General features: G+C 40.2%; 2 protein-coding genes across 3 annotated transcripts in view; both read right to left on the bottom strand.

Annotated features, from left to right (window-relative positions):
- Nucleotides 1-636: 636 nt before the first annotated feature.
- mfsd12b (major facilitator superfamily domain containing 12b) lies at nucleotides 637-7,676 on the bottom strand. Its single transcript, XM_041935703.1, has 9 exons — nucleotides 7,406-7,676; nucleotides 6,659-6,869; nucleotides 5,488-5,620; nucleotides 5,227-5,412; nucleotides 4,632-4,724; nucleotides 4,425-4,517; nucleotides 4,101-4,274; nucleotides 2,383-2,477; nucleotides 637-1,506 (listed from the first exon to the last, which is right to left on the bottom strand). The coding sequence occupies exons 1-9, from the start codon at nucleotides 7,674-7,676 to the stop codon at nucleotides 1,371-1,373; spliced, it is 1,392 nt and encodes a 463-aa protein (XP_041791637.1). The 3' UTR covers nucleotides 637-1,370.
- A 2,378-nt stretch (nucleotides 7,677-10,054) lies between these two features.
- Nucleotides 10,055-16,333, bottom strand: part of csnk1g2b (casein kinase 1, gamma 2b) — a 35,614-nt gene continuing 29,335 nt past the window's right edge. For both annotated transcript variants that reach the window (XM_041935027.1, XM_041935028.1), the window contains exons 9-11: nucleotides 16,025-16,108; nucleotides 12,015-12,121; nucleotides 10,055-11,194 (exon numbers count right to left, since the gene is read on the bottom strand). In XM_041935027.1, coding sequence (XP_041790961.1) covers nucleotides 11,140-11,194; nucleotides 12,015-12,121; nucleotides 16,025-16,108 — 246 coding nt within the window. In that variant the 3' untranslated portion in view covers nucleotides 10,055-11,139. The remainder of the gene's footprint in view (nucleotides 11,195-12,014; nucleotides 12,122-16,024; nucleotides 16,109-16,333) is intronic.

The following is a 16,333-nucleotide window of genomic DNA, read 5'->3' as shown; positions in this document are numbered from 1 at the left end:
CAGGACTCACAAATGATGATTGAACTAAGCACAGATTTTTAAAAAATTTCATTAAAAGAAGAATTGAAATCACAGAAGTGTGTAGCTTTCTGATTTATGGTTGTTGAAGTCCTTGAAGTTTTTTCTCATTACTCCTGAGGAACAGCTATGATCAGTTGATTTTTAAATTTTGACATACTGTATGTTTACTAAGCCATTGAACATTTACACATTCAACATGGAGGACTGCAAACACACCACTAGAACAGACAAAATAAAGAACAAACATAAAAATGCAGTGTGTGTGAAAATTATTATGTGATTTTAAATAAAAAAATGCAGCATTATAAAGGACTTAATACAATTATCAAACGAAACTCAGTTTTGCTCTGGTGTCGATCAGTCAGTCAGAACAGATACAGTACATTTGTATTTTCAGGTTTACTTTCCCACCAATCGATGTGTGGTTAGTTCTCTCCCACAGCACATATGATCAAAGACAGTGGTCGAAATAATTATCGTCACGAAGGTATTGGTTCTCACAGATTCTCTCTCTCTCTCTCTCTCTCTGTCTCTCTCTCTCTCACACACACACACACACACACACACGTGCACACACACACACACACACACACACACACACACATGCGCACACACACACACACACACACACACACACAGAGGAACCAAGTTCAACCAGTTCAGTTCCTTGGACCAGCGCCACAATTGCTGCCAGGTCAATGAAAACATTGGCTACATTCACAGTAGAAAACCAAGGCAGGGGTTACTTCACATTCTATTACAAACATGTGTGTCATGTGTGTGAAGACCCTGAGTCATCCAGGTCGTGCATATCTGGAAGTCCTCAGTCAAGGATGACAACTTGTAAAGCAATTGCCCTTGACTTCTAGATGTCTATATGAAGTATAATATTTTGTATTTATGAGTTTGTGTGATAGTGATCATTTTCTACATTTCCTCTATTCCTCTGAATCCATTTAAAGGCATTTAATATAATTCCCAGTTTTAAAAGCCCTCAAGCTCACCTAGGAAAAGCAGTGTAGTTAGAAATTCATACACTAGGTGGCAGCATGGCTTTATCCACTGCACCATTTCCCTTGTCCTACATTAAATGCAAAATATTTAGAAAATTATGTCCGAATATCTTGAAAGATTAGTGAGTAGAGCTTGATCCTTGAACTAAAATATGAGTGTGCTCAGTATCCATCTGAAATAGTAACTGTGGATTTTAACAAAAACAAACAAAAAGAGTGAAGTCTAAAGAAAACACAAAACAAGTGGTCGTTTTCCTTTGTGTGTGTGTGTGTGTGTGTGTGTGTGTGCAGAGGTAGGACACAATGACTACCAATGTGTAGTGTAGATTTTGAACCCTAATTTTTCCGAATCCTGATTGGCCAGATTAGGATTGTGAACAGGCAAAGTGCTGCGGCCAAAGCCACGCCCCCGGTTACTGTCACCATGACGTCACGATAAAACCACACACATGCTGGGCAGCAGGCCTCTGTGCTGTTGAAGAGCAAAGAAAAGAAAAAGGGAACATCTTTTGTTAAACTGTGGTCTCTGAGAAGTTAAAGGTCAGCAGGTCATCACATCTCTCACAGAGAGACGCTGGCTGTGGCACTAAGCCCCAAGTCTATCTGCTCCTACTTAAATTGCACATCTTTAAAAACAAGTTCCCAAATTCCAATGTGTATTGTTTAACTTTTTTGCAGTGTTGGTGGTCTCTTCAACAGCTCAGCACTGTAGTTCTCTGAAAACAGGAGTAAACAGTGCATTTGTGGGGGACTATTTTCAGATGTAGATTAATATAAATTTGGAGCTGTAGTGAGAGTTGCAGGCAGCAGGATGGTGTATGTGGAACTAAAAATAAACTACAGTGCCCATGTTCATTGTACTGAAGAAATGTGTCACACAATACAATAATGTGGCTCATTGATGTGTTTTTGACTATTTACCAGTGGAGGTCTGTGGCGCAGAGGAATAAACTAGTAGTAGTGATCTGATGAAATAAGAAATAACCTATATTCTGCTGCACAAAAATATGTTTATTTTTCAGAAATTTCTCCAACCTCTGGCCTCTTTTTGTCTAATACTGTACAGTTTTACATATGTAGGCCTCTAATAATTATCCAAATGACCTGCTCAATACTTGCAACCTGTGCTGATTGGGTCAGAAGGAGATACTGCTTCATATTAATGGGTCACAGACTAAAAAAGGTGGGTAATACTGGGCAGGAAAAAAGCTCAGATTAACCACAAAACACTGTCTGTTGTCACTTCTCCATCTGTAGGACATGCCTACATCTTTTTTAACAGCTTCCTCCACACTTTTCATTTTAACGTGGCCGTCTGAAGGACTGAGAAAGTCAAAGAGAGACTCACCTGCATGGTCGGGCACTCTGGATGAGGATGACCCCCACGCCATTCGCCACCTTGTCTGTGAAGCTCATTGATCCATAAACAAAGGCTCCACTTTGCTGCCAAACAAGACGGAGATCAGGGATTGTTACATTCACTACAACAAAGCACAACACAATGATGTCGTTGTGAAACGCCTACACAATTCTTCACAGTGTTTTTCCCTGTGAGTAAAACCCACAATCTGTGAGTGTGTATCCAGTGTTTCCATTCATCTCTTTTCAGTGTGAGTGAAGAAAGACAGCCACGAGAAGAGATGTGGCAGTGGTAAGATATGCTGTGATACAAACACACCACTACAAACCCTCACCCTTGATTTTACAGCTGAGAGTTTTCCCGAAGCATCTTCTAGCACAACTGTGGTCCAGTGGCAGGAGAACAAACTGACAGGTTTAATGGTCTTCACATTACAACGCGCATTAATACATTTATCATACTGTAGATCTTCAGTTAACTCTCCTGTGACTGGACGGCTGATTCTGATGTGGCATTTAAAACAAAAAGGTTGCTGTTCATTTCTGCCTTGTGATGAAGTTTCTCTTGACATCATTTGCCTTGAACATTAACCACAAAGTGAAACTTTTTTTTATAAAAAAAAATTGAACCAGCATCTGCATATTATTCTGCACTTGCAAATGCCATTTTGAAGCAGCATGTGATTTTTAGTGTTTGTTCTCTGATAGGTTGTATTTTTAGTTTTTCACAAAGGACTTTCTGGAAGACTAGAAAACTACTGCGTTGCAACTGTCAATGCAGAAATTGCGCTTGACACCAACAACATCTTAGTCTGTCTCTTAGCACTTTTCCATTTCCCGACCCTGTCTTTGGTTCTCTGTCACATGCTAAAACTTCAATTAAAAAAATAAAAGTGTTACTCAATGAGAACTAAACTGTTTACTTATTGGGTATCACTTCCAGCCGTGGTGTGCACAAGGTTGGGCTAAAGTTGCCCTAGCAACAGCTAATTTGACTTTTGTGGCTGAGCTGCCCCTCTGAAGAGAGAATGTTGGTTTATTTTTGCTGTTGTGGCTGCATAAATATGAGTAGCACATTGCAAGTTAGCCAGTGTTATTGTGTCCTGGCTCTGGGTCCCCCTTTCCCTGCATGTTTTAATGCTAAACATTTCCCTGCTCCAATACACCTATTTAAACCTAATTCCAAGCTTTGATAGGCAAACCCCTGCAGGACCCAGAGATGGGGCAGTCCAGAGGCATTGAAAAAAAAAAAAACATGACGCAAAGTGATGCCCCATGCTCGTGTCATGTGACACTGTAGTATCCAAACTTAGTATTGTTGCCCTTGTGCCGTGTGAAGTGGTGGAGATGGCATACTGTGTGAATAAAAATCTTCACATATGCTTCAGCTCGTCATGTTTGCATCAAGTCGCACAATATTGCCTTATACAGCAGTATGCTAACACATGAATCTTAGTTAGCTAGGTAAGGTTAAAACGACAGCCCATCAAAATGTATGTGCATGTCCCTGGTAGCCAACACTGGGGATCTATGGCACACAAATCAGGATTTCATACACAGACAATACTTGTTGCTAAGGATTTTTCATGGTATTTGTCGATAACAAGAAAAATACAGAATATGGCAAGCCTCATCCTTTTAATTCCTCCATGCAACGACTCTCCTGCAAAGCGGTGAACTCTCATAGGTTAGTTTCCCTCCACCTACCGTCTGCTCCCCGATGAGTGTGGCTGTCATGGACAGAGACATGACCAGGACCGTAGCTGAACCAGCTCCCAGCAGCACGGCGGCTCCATAGATACTCTCAGCTCCCATGTTCTCATCCACAAACACCCAGGTGGCAAAGCCAAACACCAGCAACAGGCCGATCAAATAGGTAATCTGATGATGGACAAAAACATTTCATTCCAATATAACTTTTCTTTCAAATCACAAAGTTATTCATCATTTATTATAACACAATGGAGTGTTGCTGCCGAAATGGCGTCAGAGTTGGTAAAAATGTAAGTATCTTGTTAGGTAGCGACTCACATTGATTCCTATGAGCTTGCTGAGTGGTTTCATGGCCAATGAGCAAACAAAGCCACTGACGTACATCACCAGAGGTATGATGGCAATGAAGTTCTGAGGAGGGAGAAGGGGAATAAGTATTTAAATTGCAACACAGACATTTCACAAACAGAGGCTACATAAGGAGTTACGCAAGTCCCTGTATGAATAAACACTGTGTGGCCTTACCTTTGGTAACATCAGCGAGTTGGTGAGGTAAACAGAGATGTAGGTCTGAGATAAGTTGACCATTAGTCTGGTGCACATGTACAGGAAAGCCATCTGGTATAAAATCAAAGAAAGGACACAAAATTGAGGATTTTACAAATAATACAGTGTATATAAATATACGCACCACAGTTTTATAATTTTGGATGTATTTGTATTTTTTCCAAGTTCCTAGCCACTGGCATCCACTTATTTCTATGCAATATGAACACAACTAGCATTCATACGAAACTTGCTCGAGTTGCGTAAGGCATCACAGTTAGGGCTGGTTATCACTTTTTGTCGGTGTCAGGACTGATACCAAAATGATGCTTATTTCTCTATGCTTCATACTGAGGAATATAAAGTCGTTGTACTTTAGACCCCTTAAATAAAGCAAACAAACCATTATGGAAATTAATGGAAGCAAACAGTCGTCGTGTTCAACAGGAAAAAAAAATCTAATTTATAAAAGACAACAAGTTGGCTTTCATGTACAGTACATGTGATTTAACTTAAAAACTAAACTATATCCAGAGTTACAACGCCATTCCCTGAGAGGAAAAGGACGAGTCACCTGGTAGAAGGAGGGCTCCTTCAGCCAGTGCTTCCACTGAAACACAGGACGAGGCAAATCTTCCTGTGAGGCGGAAGCCGTGATCAGCCGATCACCTGTCCCTGGCGCCGGCACGTCCTCTTTAGTGCCCACGTGAAATATCAAGGAGAATAAAGCTCCAGTGCCCAGCATAATGAGGGCCAGCGTCTATGGACAGAGAGCTCAGATGAAAACAGTGATTTTACAGGAGTGTATACATCTCTCAGACATCTTGTTTCTTACCCTGAACAGAGGAATGTCCACCTGGCCCAGGTTGTCTGTGATGGAGGGGTCCACGTTGTGCTGAGCCTGGAAGTGAAAGAGCAGCCAGGCCACAGCGTACACTGTGATGTTGGCCACCACAGTGAATGCATACCTACACAAGGAAGAATATAATTGAAATAATCAGAGGGTAACTTGGGTGTTACAACTTTAAAAGAATCATAACAGATACAGAGGAATGTTGTTCTTCTGAAATGACAGAGAGTTGCCTCTCTTTTGTTTTCACTAGGAATTTGGCTGCTATTTATTGTCTCATTGTTTTACTTCCACTGGCATAATAGACGTAACACATGAATCTGATGTCGCAACTAGTTTTGTCAGTTCTGCTCTTATGGTTTGAAAAGTGGAAGTAGAAGAGGAAGAAGGAATTAGAGGAAGCCATGACAACTTTTAAAAGATGAGAATGAGGTAATGGAGCGGAAAAAGGAGAGACTGGGAATGATGGATGGATGAAGAGAAGAAAAACAATGGAAGAACTGACGCCATCATTCATGTTTTCAGATTCAGACAACGTAAAATATCCTAGTCTGAAAGTTAGAATCAGATATGACGACTTTGACAAATGGTAATCTTGCTCATTTACTCCTGATACTGTTCCACTGCTGTCTCAGAATATAATGATAGCAAGTTTAACTTTATTTCACTGTACTGATCAAAGATTCATTTAAAAAAGTTTTTGGAAAACAGTGCAGTCACACTGGCTTTGCTTCCTGAAACGCGACCGCGTGTACAGAAATCCTGCATTTCCTCACAAAGGAGAGCATGTTGGTGTCGCTGAGCGGCGTCTTGTCAACATGCAGAGTTCAGAAAAGACATTTTTTAACACTGTGAGATGTTTCTGCAAGCACAGCAAACACTGAGTGGCTTCATGGCAGAGTCAGAGATCTATATTTAAGGAATAAACTAGATTAGATTTGATAAATGTAATTTATCAAATCAAATTGTGAACCTCAGCTAAATTTAACATATTTAATAAACAGCACAGGCACATCTCATATCTCAACATTGCAACAGTAAATTCATATTTTACTTAAGATATGTTTTTTCGAGTATAACCCTCCTTTAAAATAAATTTGAGTGGCAGGTTTAATACACTTTCAAACACGGTGCTCCCGTCCTGACGTCACCTCACCTATACGCCGTGAGCTCCACCTTGTCGCTCTCGCGGGACACCAGCTCCGGGATGAGGGACAGGTGTGAGATCTGAGTGGCTGCCCAGCCGAACTGGAAGATGATGATGAAGGGGGTGAAGTATACAAGCTGAGCCCACGGAGGGGTGTTGTTGTCACAGGCCAGGCAGGGGTTGAAAATGAAGGGGAAGCACACAAGAACACAAACAGTTCCTGGACAGGAGAGAAGGATTTCTTTTAAATCTAATTAATGTAGTGTTTTGAGCCTTGTATACTCTGTATAGGAAGGACCAAGATGGTTTAAAACACTTTTACTAAATCACCTACCATACTTAAGTGTCACTGTACGTAGTGTGTAGTGTGTGTGTGTGTATGTATGTGTATATATATGCATGTGTGCATATAAAATTGTACTTTATGGTAGGTAGTAAAAAGAGCTTTCAATTACTGTATGTATGTATAGAAATTAACATGAATGGCTCCTGTCAAGGTCCCATATGTATGACTGGATTATTATTGATTATTGAATCTAATGCTACTGGTTAGTGGAGCTAATTCTTATTATACTTTAAATACTGTCAATTATATAGCCTATACAATCAAATATATCATTCGAGCACATAATTGTTAAAGAGTTTTAAGTCATGTTATTTCCCCTGAGATATATATGGAGTATGAAGGAAGAATGCATACATATATTCATATTATATATACATATATGAATACATTTTTCCCTCTCAATCACTTACCCAGTAGATGCCAGCTTTTTCTTTTGCCGTAGATTCCTGTTGTTCTGTCGGATTCATATCCAACCAATGGCGTGCAGACTCCGTCCGCTATTTGACCAATCAGCAGCATCACACCTGCATAGGTGCTCTGGAAGCCGAGCACGGAGTGGAGGTAGACCAGCAGGTAAGTGAACCACATCGAGGCGCACAGGTCGTTCAGAAAATGGCCCGCTGCGTAACATACCCGCCTGCAGACCGTTAAAGACCGATCAGCAGGCACAAACTGCTCCATGATTGATTTGACTCCTGTGATAAAACTTCCTTTATTCACAATTAGAGATCTGTCGTTGTCATATTTACAAAATACATAATGCAAATAATTACACTAACAGACGTTGGGCAAAAACACAGTTGGTCTGAGCATCGCCAAAAATCCCCCCATAATAAATCTTATACTAAACGCAATGTTGTAGATTATGCCAAGCCGGGTCCCCACGGTGGTCAGCTGAACCGGTTTAGCTTTCAGCGGAATAATTAAATGCTCTAACAAAAGCTTTTCTGGCCAATCAGCGGCACATTGGATACACCGACGACTTCACGCGTAAGAGCGCGCTGGTGCACCCTGCGACATCCTCGGAACATCTGGAGATCTGGTCTGTATTTCTTGTTATGAAGCAGCTCTGCAGTGCACACGCCTCCGATGAAATCTAAATTAGGTTTCAAACCAAGTGGTTATGAGTGCCTTTGAAAACTCGTGAGTTACAACACTGTTAACAAACACAGTCAGTTCCTCTTCCTGCTCTTCACATGGCGAGCGATTTAAGCAGGGAAACACTTTAGTCCTCTAAATCATGCTTGTACAAACACTTACTCATCTCTAACATAAATTAGGTTTGAGGACACGTGAGAAGCCAAAATGTTAATTTTGTAAAACACTGACCAGATCAGATGCAAGCAAAAGGTCTTTGACTTCATGTATTACCTGAGTTTTTTTTTTTCATTGTAGTTGTGTTAAGATTTTGAACGGCTTAGGTCTGAAATTTAGCACCTCAGCTAGTCTCTGATGTCAAGTATTTGTTTTCAATCCATTAATAGGGATTTATTCATTTGCAGGATTGCCTTTTGTAAACATCAAGTGGAAAACAACCTTAACTTCCCCTCACCACTTCATGACACATACATGTATGCTGTTGTCGTCATGGTCATCCCTCGCATCACACAGTGGTGACAATCTGGCCTGTCAGTCTTGCGCAATCTAAAATCTAAAGTTAAACTTGAATTAATCATAAGAATGAGGCTCAAGTGGGTCTTTAAAGGGAGGCTCCACTTATCTGACCCCGTGAAGTTCAGTTTACCCATCAACAGGAGTACTGAGGCTCTGGGGCGAGTGCTCCAAAGTCTAAATAAAGTAACCTTCATTATGATGGTTTAAATGAGGGGGCATTGAGGAGGCAGGAAAAGTCCAATAAAAGATACTGTCCAGTTGCATTATGGGAGACAGAGGGACAGAGAGACAGTGTTTTTGAAATTTGACCCACTGGGGTATCGTGGCTGCTGCTGCTTCGATTATTCTTTCTTTGATCTTTCAATAATTAAACCGCTGGAGTACTCCTTTAAATAACCCAAGGTCATAAAACTCCAAATCTCTGATGACCTACAAACTTTAAGAGAGATTTTAACATCTTGAATGCAGTCAGAGGACAAAGCCAGACATACATCTTATTCTGACTGGGAAACAATAGGAACAAAAATCAAATCAATGATCGAAGAGATACATGAAGTTAGCAAAGTCCATTAATCGATCAAACAACAGAAAACGAATCAGCTACTACTCTGATAACTGATTACGCATGTAAGTCATTCTTTAAGCAAAAATGTCAAACATGTGATCACTCACTACTTTTCCTGGTCTTACATAAAAATAACTGAGTATTTTTGGTTCTGGACTGCGAGTCAGACATTTGATGACATCATCATGTGTCTAGAGTAATATTGTGGCCTTTTGTCACAGTCTGCTGATGATTTACAGTCTAAATGATTCTAAATGATTAATCGAGAAAATAGTAAGCATGTTAATCAATGAAAATAATCATTATTTTCATTGATTAACATGCCCCCCCCCCCCCCCCCAAAAAAAAAGGCAAATTGTTTTGGGTTTTTTTTGTTTTTTTCTCGAATCCAGCACACTTTGAATTTGGGAAGGTTCTTTCCAGGCTCAGAAACAGCAGCCCATTAACTTCAGAGACACAATGTACCTAATAAACAAGTAAAGCTCAGTGAGCTGCATGTTTGTCTATGACCTCCAGACAAAATAAAACAATGGTTCAAACAGATTTGGGTTGCTGTCTGCTAGACCTCTTTGAGCTGGCACCACGCACACATATACGTCACACACACACATGCACGCACACACACACACACAGAGTCCTGATCTCTCTCCAAAGCAAACAACACCACCGTACAGATGTGTTGATTGTCACAGCAGAGGATGAAGGGGTACACTGCTTATAAATGAGAGCAAGGGATGTGCACACAGTCATTAAACACATTCACTGACAAAAACCTCCAGATTTACACACAGAGACAGACACACACAGACAGACAGACAGTCACAGTAATCCAGTGAGCATTTGGGACAGATTAGATAAAATGTCATTGCGGGACACTCACTTGAGCTTTAAACATTTTACTTAGAAAGGCACAAACTATGATTTCCTGGTAAATTATTTTGATGTAAGAAATAAAAATCGAAAGACATGTCTTTTTTTTTCATGTAAATCGACAACATTTTTCGGCCATAACTCAGATATAAGCGTTGTGAAGGACTCTTCCTAGATCAGTCTTTATTAAGTTGTTTTCTTAATTGTTAATTTCAAACCTAAAGTTTTCCACTGTAATCGTTTTCTTTTTTTTCTCAAAAGTGCAATAATAATAAGAGAGCTTAATATCTGTTTCTCTCCATCTTCCACAGTACCTGAGGCCAGTGACTGTGCTACAAAGTCCACGTTGACAGACAAAAAGAAAGCCAGAGTGAGGAAAAGAATTGAACTCCAGAACACTACAACATAAAAATAAGTTTTCAATGCAGGGATTTGACTTCAAAAAGTGAGGATTCAATTACAAAAAAGAAGAAAAAAAAAAAACATAAAAATCCTCCAAATTCTGTTTTATAGATGAAATGCTTCCTGTGTCTCTCAGATTTAACATCAGCATAGTTCACCTTTTCCTCTTTACCTTGATCCCAAAACACACACCAAAGGAAGAAAAGAAAGAAAAAACAATTTTCTAATGAGCAGATTTCTTTCACTCGAACGGTTCCCCCTGATCAACAGCTGACTGTTGGAACAATACGTGTTCTTTATGGAATCTAGAATACAACAACTGTTTCAAACAGTATTTTTTCATATTCACGCCACGGTATTCGAGTTTCATTGTTACAGCTTTTTTTACTTTTTCTCAAGCCCCCCGTTGTAATGCAGGTACGTTTATTTTTCGTCGATAAAGGAATCAAGAGTCTGTTGTGGAGTCAGTAGGACTGCAACATTCCTTTAACTCGCCAGTAGCCGGGTAGCACTGACAACGAGAAAGAGAGAGCGCGAGGGTGGAGGTACAGAGTGACAGGGGAAATAAGGTGAGAGGGACAAAGAGGTGAGGGGGAAGCTGGAAAGAGATAAGGGACAGGGGGTCTGTGTAGTTGCTTCCATTTAAAACTTGACAGTGACCACAATGTTTCAAGTTCTCTCTGTTCTCTTCTTTCACTTGTGCCTCTGGAGGGCTTTCCTCTTTCTCCTTTTGAAGAAACAACAGCACCTGCAGGACAACAAAGCAACACTTACACAGAGGAAAAAGGACATTCCAGACACACATCTATACAGTCGACATATTGGCATATCAAGACATCATGCTACTTGTTACGGTTGGGTTTCAATGGCTGGTGTCATTTTAGATCTGGTTCTCAGGCAGCATGTTCAAATTTGTTAAACCCTGATAAAACTTTGCTTCTTTAGGAGCACAGAGTGATGCAGAAAACATTCAGTGTGTGCCCTTGCTGGTTGTCCTAATTGAGGTTGACCCTGTAAACAGCTGACCAGGCTTAACCAGGCATTTTACAAGAACGCATGTGCATAACAAAGACTACAAAGGCGAGATAATAGTGATGTGTTCTCATATTCAAAATGATTCTCTCCAAAGTCAGACTAAAATGAAAACCAACACAAAGTAGCCTCTCCCAGTCTAAATAGGCTGGCTGTTAACACTGAACTGCTACAGTTCAAATAAGTAAGCAATGATTGCAACATAAGGTCATGTCTGTTTGTATATATTTAGAGTAACCACGTTGGCACAGTGTATGTAAAAGTGTTCTCCAATTACCTGCATAACCTGGGTTCTGTGAATAACCTGATTTTTTGGAGTACATGCCAACGGCAAAGGTCACAGGCTAATCATTTCTAGCTGCCATTTAGTTGTCACTTTCACTGGATGAAACCACTTGAGTTGTGCTAGCAAATAAGAAAAATTAATATGAAATGCAAAAGGTTTCAGATTTGCTTCTGAATTATAACTGGATTTGCCCTCAATAAAATGCTACTAAACACCAATCCTCGTATGCATCTGCACAGCTGTTCCGTACTTGGTTTCGTCAGCCACTTCAACCTCGGTGGGAGCGGTGATGGGAGCGTTAGAGTGTCCGGCTGTGGGATCATCAGTGTTCAGCTCGCCATTTGTTGAGCTCATCACCTGCACAAATACAAAAAGACACCAGACTGCTCACACAAACATACACATCGAGCCACTGTTTGCATGGTGGAGATGAACGCTGACATAAAAATATGTAACCTTGATTCTCTCTATTTATCTGGCCTCGCAGATAAGGAGAGCAGTTCAGCATGTGACCTGGAATGCTCCTTAAAGGAACAGGTTTGCATTTTTTCATATCTGTCTTGAAACAAAAGTCATAGTCAAGTCAAGTTTCCCATTTATACTGGATTGACTTCATCTTAAATAAAATAAAAAGGTTCCAGCAATTCGAGTTACGCACATCGCACTTAGGCACAAGTGAGTATCTTTCAGAGATTGAAGATTGCCTTTATTGTCATTGAGCATAACATGTCAATGAAATTTGCATTGCAAACCAATGTTAGAAACAAGATAATAAGAAAGATAATAAAATAAAATAAAGATAATAGAATAGAATAACCTGACATGCAGTAAAAATGTGCGTAAATGCAATAAAAATATACCAGAAATAAAAATATACTAAGACAATAAAAATATACTAAAACAAGGGCTGCAACTAATGATTGTTTTCATAATCAATTAATCTGCTGATTATTTTCATCACGATTAATAATATAGTCTATGAAATGTCAAAAATTGGGAAAAATGCTCATCACAGTTTCCTAGAGTAATATATATATATATATATTTTTTTTTTTTGTCCAACCAACAGTCCAAAACCCAAAGAACCCTCATTTACTATCATAAATGACAAAGTGAAGCAGCAAATCCTTACATTTGAAAAGCTGGAACCAGCAATTGAATGACATCTTTGCTTGAAAAATGTTTTGGGAAAAAAAATAATAATAATAATTGTACAAAATCCAGTTGTTGCGTTACTATCCCACCACTGCTGCTCAGCATTACATGGAATTTCATACTACAAAGAATTTGGGAGATACACATTTGATTTAACTAACTTAGACTGCTGAAGCAACACAATAGCCTCACATGAACTTCACTACTTGAAGTAGGAACATGAATATTGTTTTAAGACAGAGTTGCATGAAAAACGTGAACCTATCCTTTAAAAGCTGCAATTCTATTAGCAAACACTAGGTGGCACATTTGTGCCACATTTACTATAAAGGCCTTTGATTTCCAATGACATAACTGATTTTTTCACATAATGACTATAAATAAATATATAATCTTTTTGAAAATATCAAAAAGATTTTAATGTATACTTTTGATTGACTTACTGTATTTATATGATTGAGGAAACAAAAGAAAAATCTACTGTGCTGCTTTTGGACTATCTATTTGTTGTGTTTTTCTCTCGATTCAAAAATCTTTGTTTAATGAGGTTTGGAGGACAGTTGCTGTAAGCTGTCATCTTTGCACGGCCCCTCCAGTGGGCAGCCTACAGCAGATGAGGCAAATGAAGCGGTGAGAGCAAACGGAACAGGCAAAGCACTGACACACAGGGATTCAAACAGTCTGATGCAGACACACAGAGAGAAAGTTAAGAGACAGAGCACCTGACAGGCAGGCAGCGTGGAGTCAGTGTGAGAGGGCTCAGACACATACAAATCTATGTGGCTTCATGCATTAGCCATCAGAGCAGCAGCAGTAGCAGCAGCAGCAGTACCTGAACAGAGCCCCCCAGCCGCTCAGCTGTGAGGTGCGACCCCAGAGTCTCCTTATTGGTCACTGGAGTGGGCTGAGACTCACTTCCTTTGGGCTCAGGCGACTTGACGCAAAGAGCAAAAAGGGTTGAGGCAGGTGGTTGTGACGTGGTGAGAAGGAGGAGGAGGGGGGGTTGTGGGCGGAGGGTGAGGCAATGTGGTGGGTGGGGGTGGGAGTAGAGGGGGGGGGGGGGGGGGCAAGGAGGAGGGGAGTGAATGAAAAAAAAAGAAACAAAAACAAAAAAAATTACAGAAGACATCTCCCAAGCAGAAGCAGGCTTGTTAAGACAAACTATGTTAATAGAGGAGTAGAGGGAAGCAAAAATTTATGCGAAGCACAGATCAACACACTAATAAAGTCATGCAAGAGTAAAAGAAAACAGCCTTGGTCACCTCAACTAGCACTGCATATTTAATACAACACAGCAATTATCTATGTTCTTGGGCATTTGGGTAATAACATTAAACTTTTAACTTCAACTGGAGACTCAAGTTTAGAGTAAAAATCTTTGCTTTTTTTTTGGTTGTTTAAATATTGCGCTTTCATTTGCAGAACTAAAAATTAAACTTTTCTCTTCCCACCATCAAATAGAACCTGTAACTACAGAGACAGACAGCAGATATTTTTCTTTATTGCCGCTGACCATTTTAAACAGGATGTTACAGGTTTTTACAGTCATGGGCATGGTGCGTGGTACTTTGTGGGCTTCCAAAGGTGGCAAGTTGTTATCAAAGCAATCATATCAAATGCAGAGCAGTAAAAAGAGGCTAGAGTCCACTGTAATAAGTCAGTCATAAAATCTAATACGCACCCTGAATGGCTTTACGGGAAAAGAGTCAGCCATGTCAAGTACAACAACATGATTTAAACCATGACTTGCGTCTCTCAGAAGGACTTCATGGGCATTTTCTACTAAAACTCTTGAATTATTACCCCTGTACTATATCAAACAAACAAGGCTCGGATAGCATGCCAATAAAAAGGAATAAAAAAATAACACTCAAGTCCACACTTTGTCACACACTAAGCATAAAGCTTGTCATTACTGGTATGAACAATGCAATTTGCATTTTCAACTCATGCATGCAATGACTGGAGCTTAGAGTGGCAAGGTGTGAAGAATAAATTGAAGCCGAAAACAGTGCTTTGTTTCACAGCTGGAGCAGCGGAACAGCGGAGGCTGCCTCATGATCGTGCATGTCGTTTACTTTACTAGTAATGCATCAATTTTGCGCGTCTTATAGTCTGACAAAGACTGAGGAAAGATGATGTCACTCCCCAGCAGCCAGGCTATAGACAGGAACAGGAATGAAAGAAGTGGAGCTCCACGGAAGCCATATTCTCAAGGAAGTTGATTATCGTTGGAAGGTCGTATCTAGATGGTAACCCTGGATTTGCAAAACTTGCATGTGCACTTGATTTAGCATTATAGTGCCCAGAACGTACAAACCAAACACTGGCTCTGATGAGCACCTCTCACGTTTTGAGTGGCCACAGTGGGGGAGGTGAGGCGAGAGGTGGGGTATTCAGTTGGTTGCAACCTCACCACTAGATTCCACTAAATCCCACACATCAGTCCTTCAAAGAGCGACAAATAGTTTGAAAAAAACTGCAAGTTTCACAGATATTCAACATTAATGGCTAGCTAGCTAGTTTAGCGAACAGTTGCAGCCTTTGAAACGAGGAGTACAAACTACTCTGTTAGCATCATAGTTAAGTACCATGTTTTAGCTGTCAGCTAAAGGCAGGCTAATGGCTACAAAATGAGAACATTTACAAAAACAGAAATCAGTGCACTTGAAGTGCTTCCTCTTGCTTTCCCCTTGGCCTAAATGTCAGATAAATGGAAAGCGCAAGAAGCAGAAACCCGCCGTTAAACACATTTGCAGGTCTTTGTCTGAAAGTAAATAATGCTGTTGTAGGCTACTTGGCTATTTGTTTACAGTATTTGTTGTTGTTTAAATACACAGTGATCCTAAATCTACACTGCAGAACAGTCAATTTTGATGGTTTTGATTACGAAGAATGCACACAATGAAGAAACAACACATACAAATCTCTCGAGTTTGACAGATCTAGGGTTATCATCTAGACACGACAAACCGGTCGGACACAACTGTGACCCGGCAGAGGAATTTGAATTACAAGCTTTGCTGGTTGGCTGGTTGTTCGGTCAGTGGGTCGGGAGATTGAAGGGTGGGTGTGTTTGTTGTGCTTTAATGCTGATGACCTCACCTGGTTTTTGGTCTGCTGTTGTGCTTTGTCTCTGCTGGTCGGTTGCAGGGGCGTGTCACTGGGTATGGGGCCTATTGGTGTGGGCTGCAAGAAACACAAGAAAAGATGAAATGAAATGAAGACAATTTAAAAAATTAATAAAAAGGGCAGAAAAACTAGTGTTGAATTTAGCGAAAGCTAAAAATATTTAGCACCCACAATGTAATGTTTGACAAAAGAATTCAGTTACAATCTGGTGAGAACTTATTGCAGTGACAGCAGTACCAACTGCAGCAGTGATACGCGATGATCCGATCAAAGGATTTCAGA

The sequence above is a fragment of the Chelmon rostratus genome, chromosome 4 (genome assembly GCF_017976325.1).
Source record: "Chelmon rostratus isolate fCheRos1 chromosome 4, fCheRos1.pri, whole genome shotgun sequence".
Classification (NCBI taxonomy): Eukaryota; Metazoa; Chordata; class Actinopteri; order Chaetodontiformes; family Chaetodontidae; genus Chelmon; species Chelmon rostratus.
Note: the sequence above shows the minus strand (reverse complement) of the source record. Positions and strands in the feature narration are given on the sequence as shown.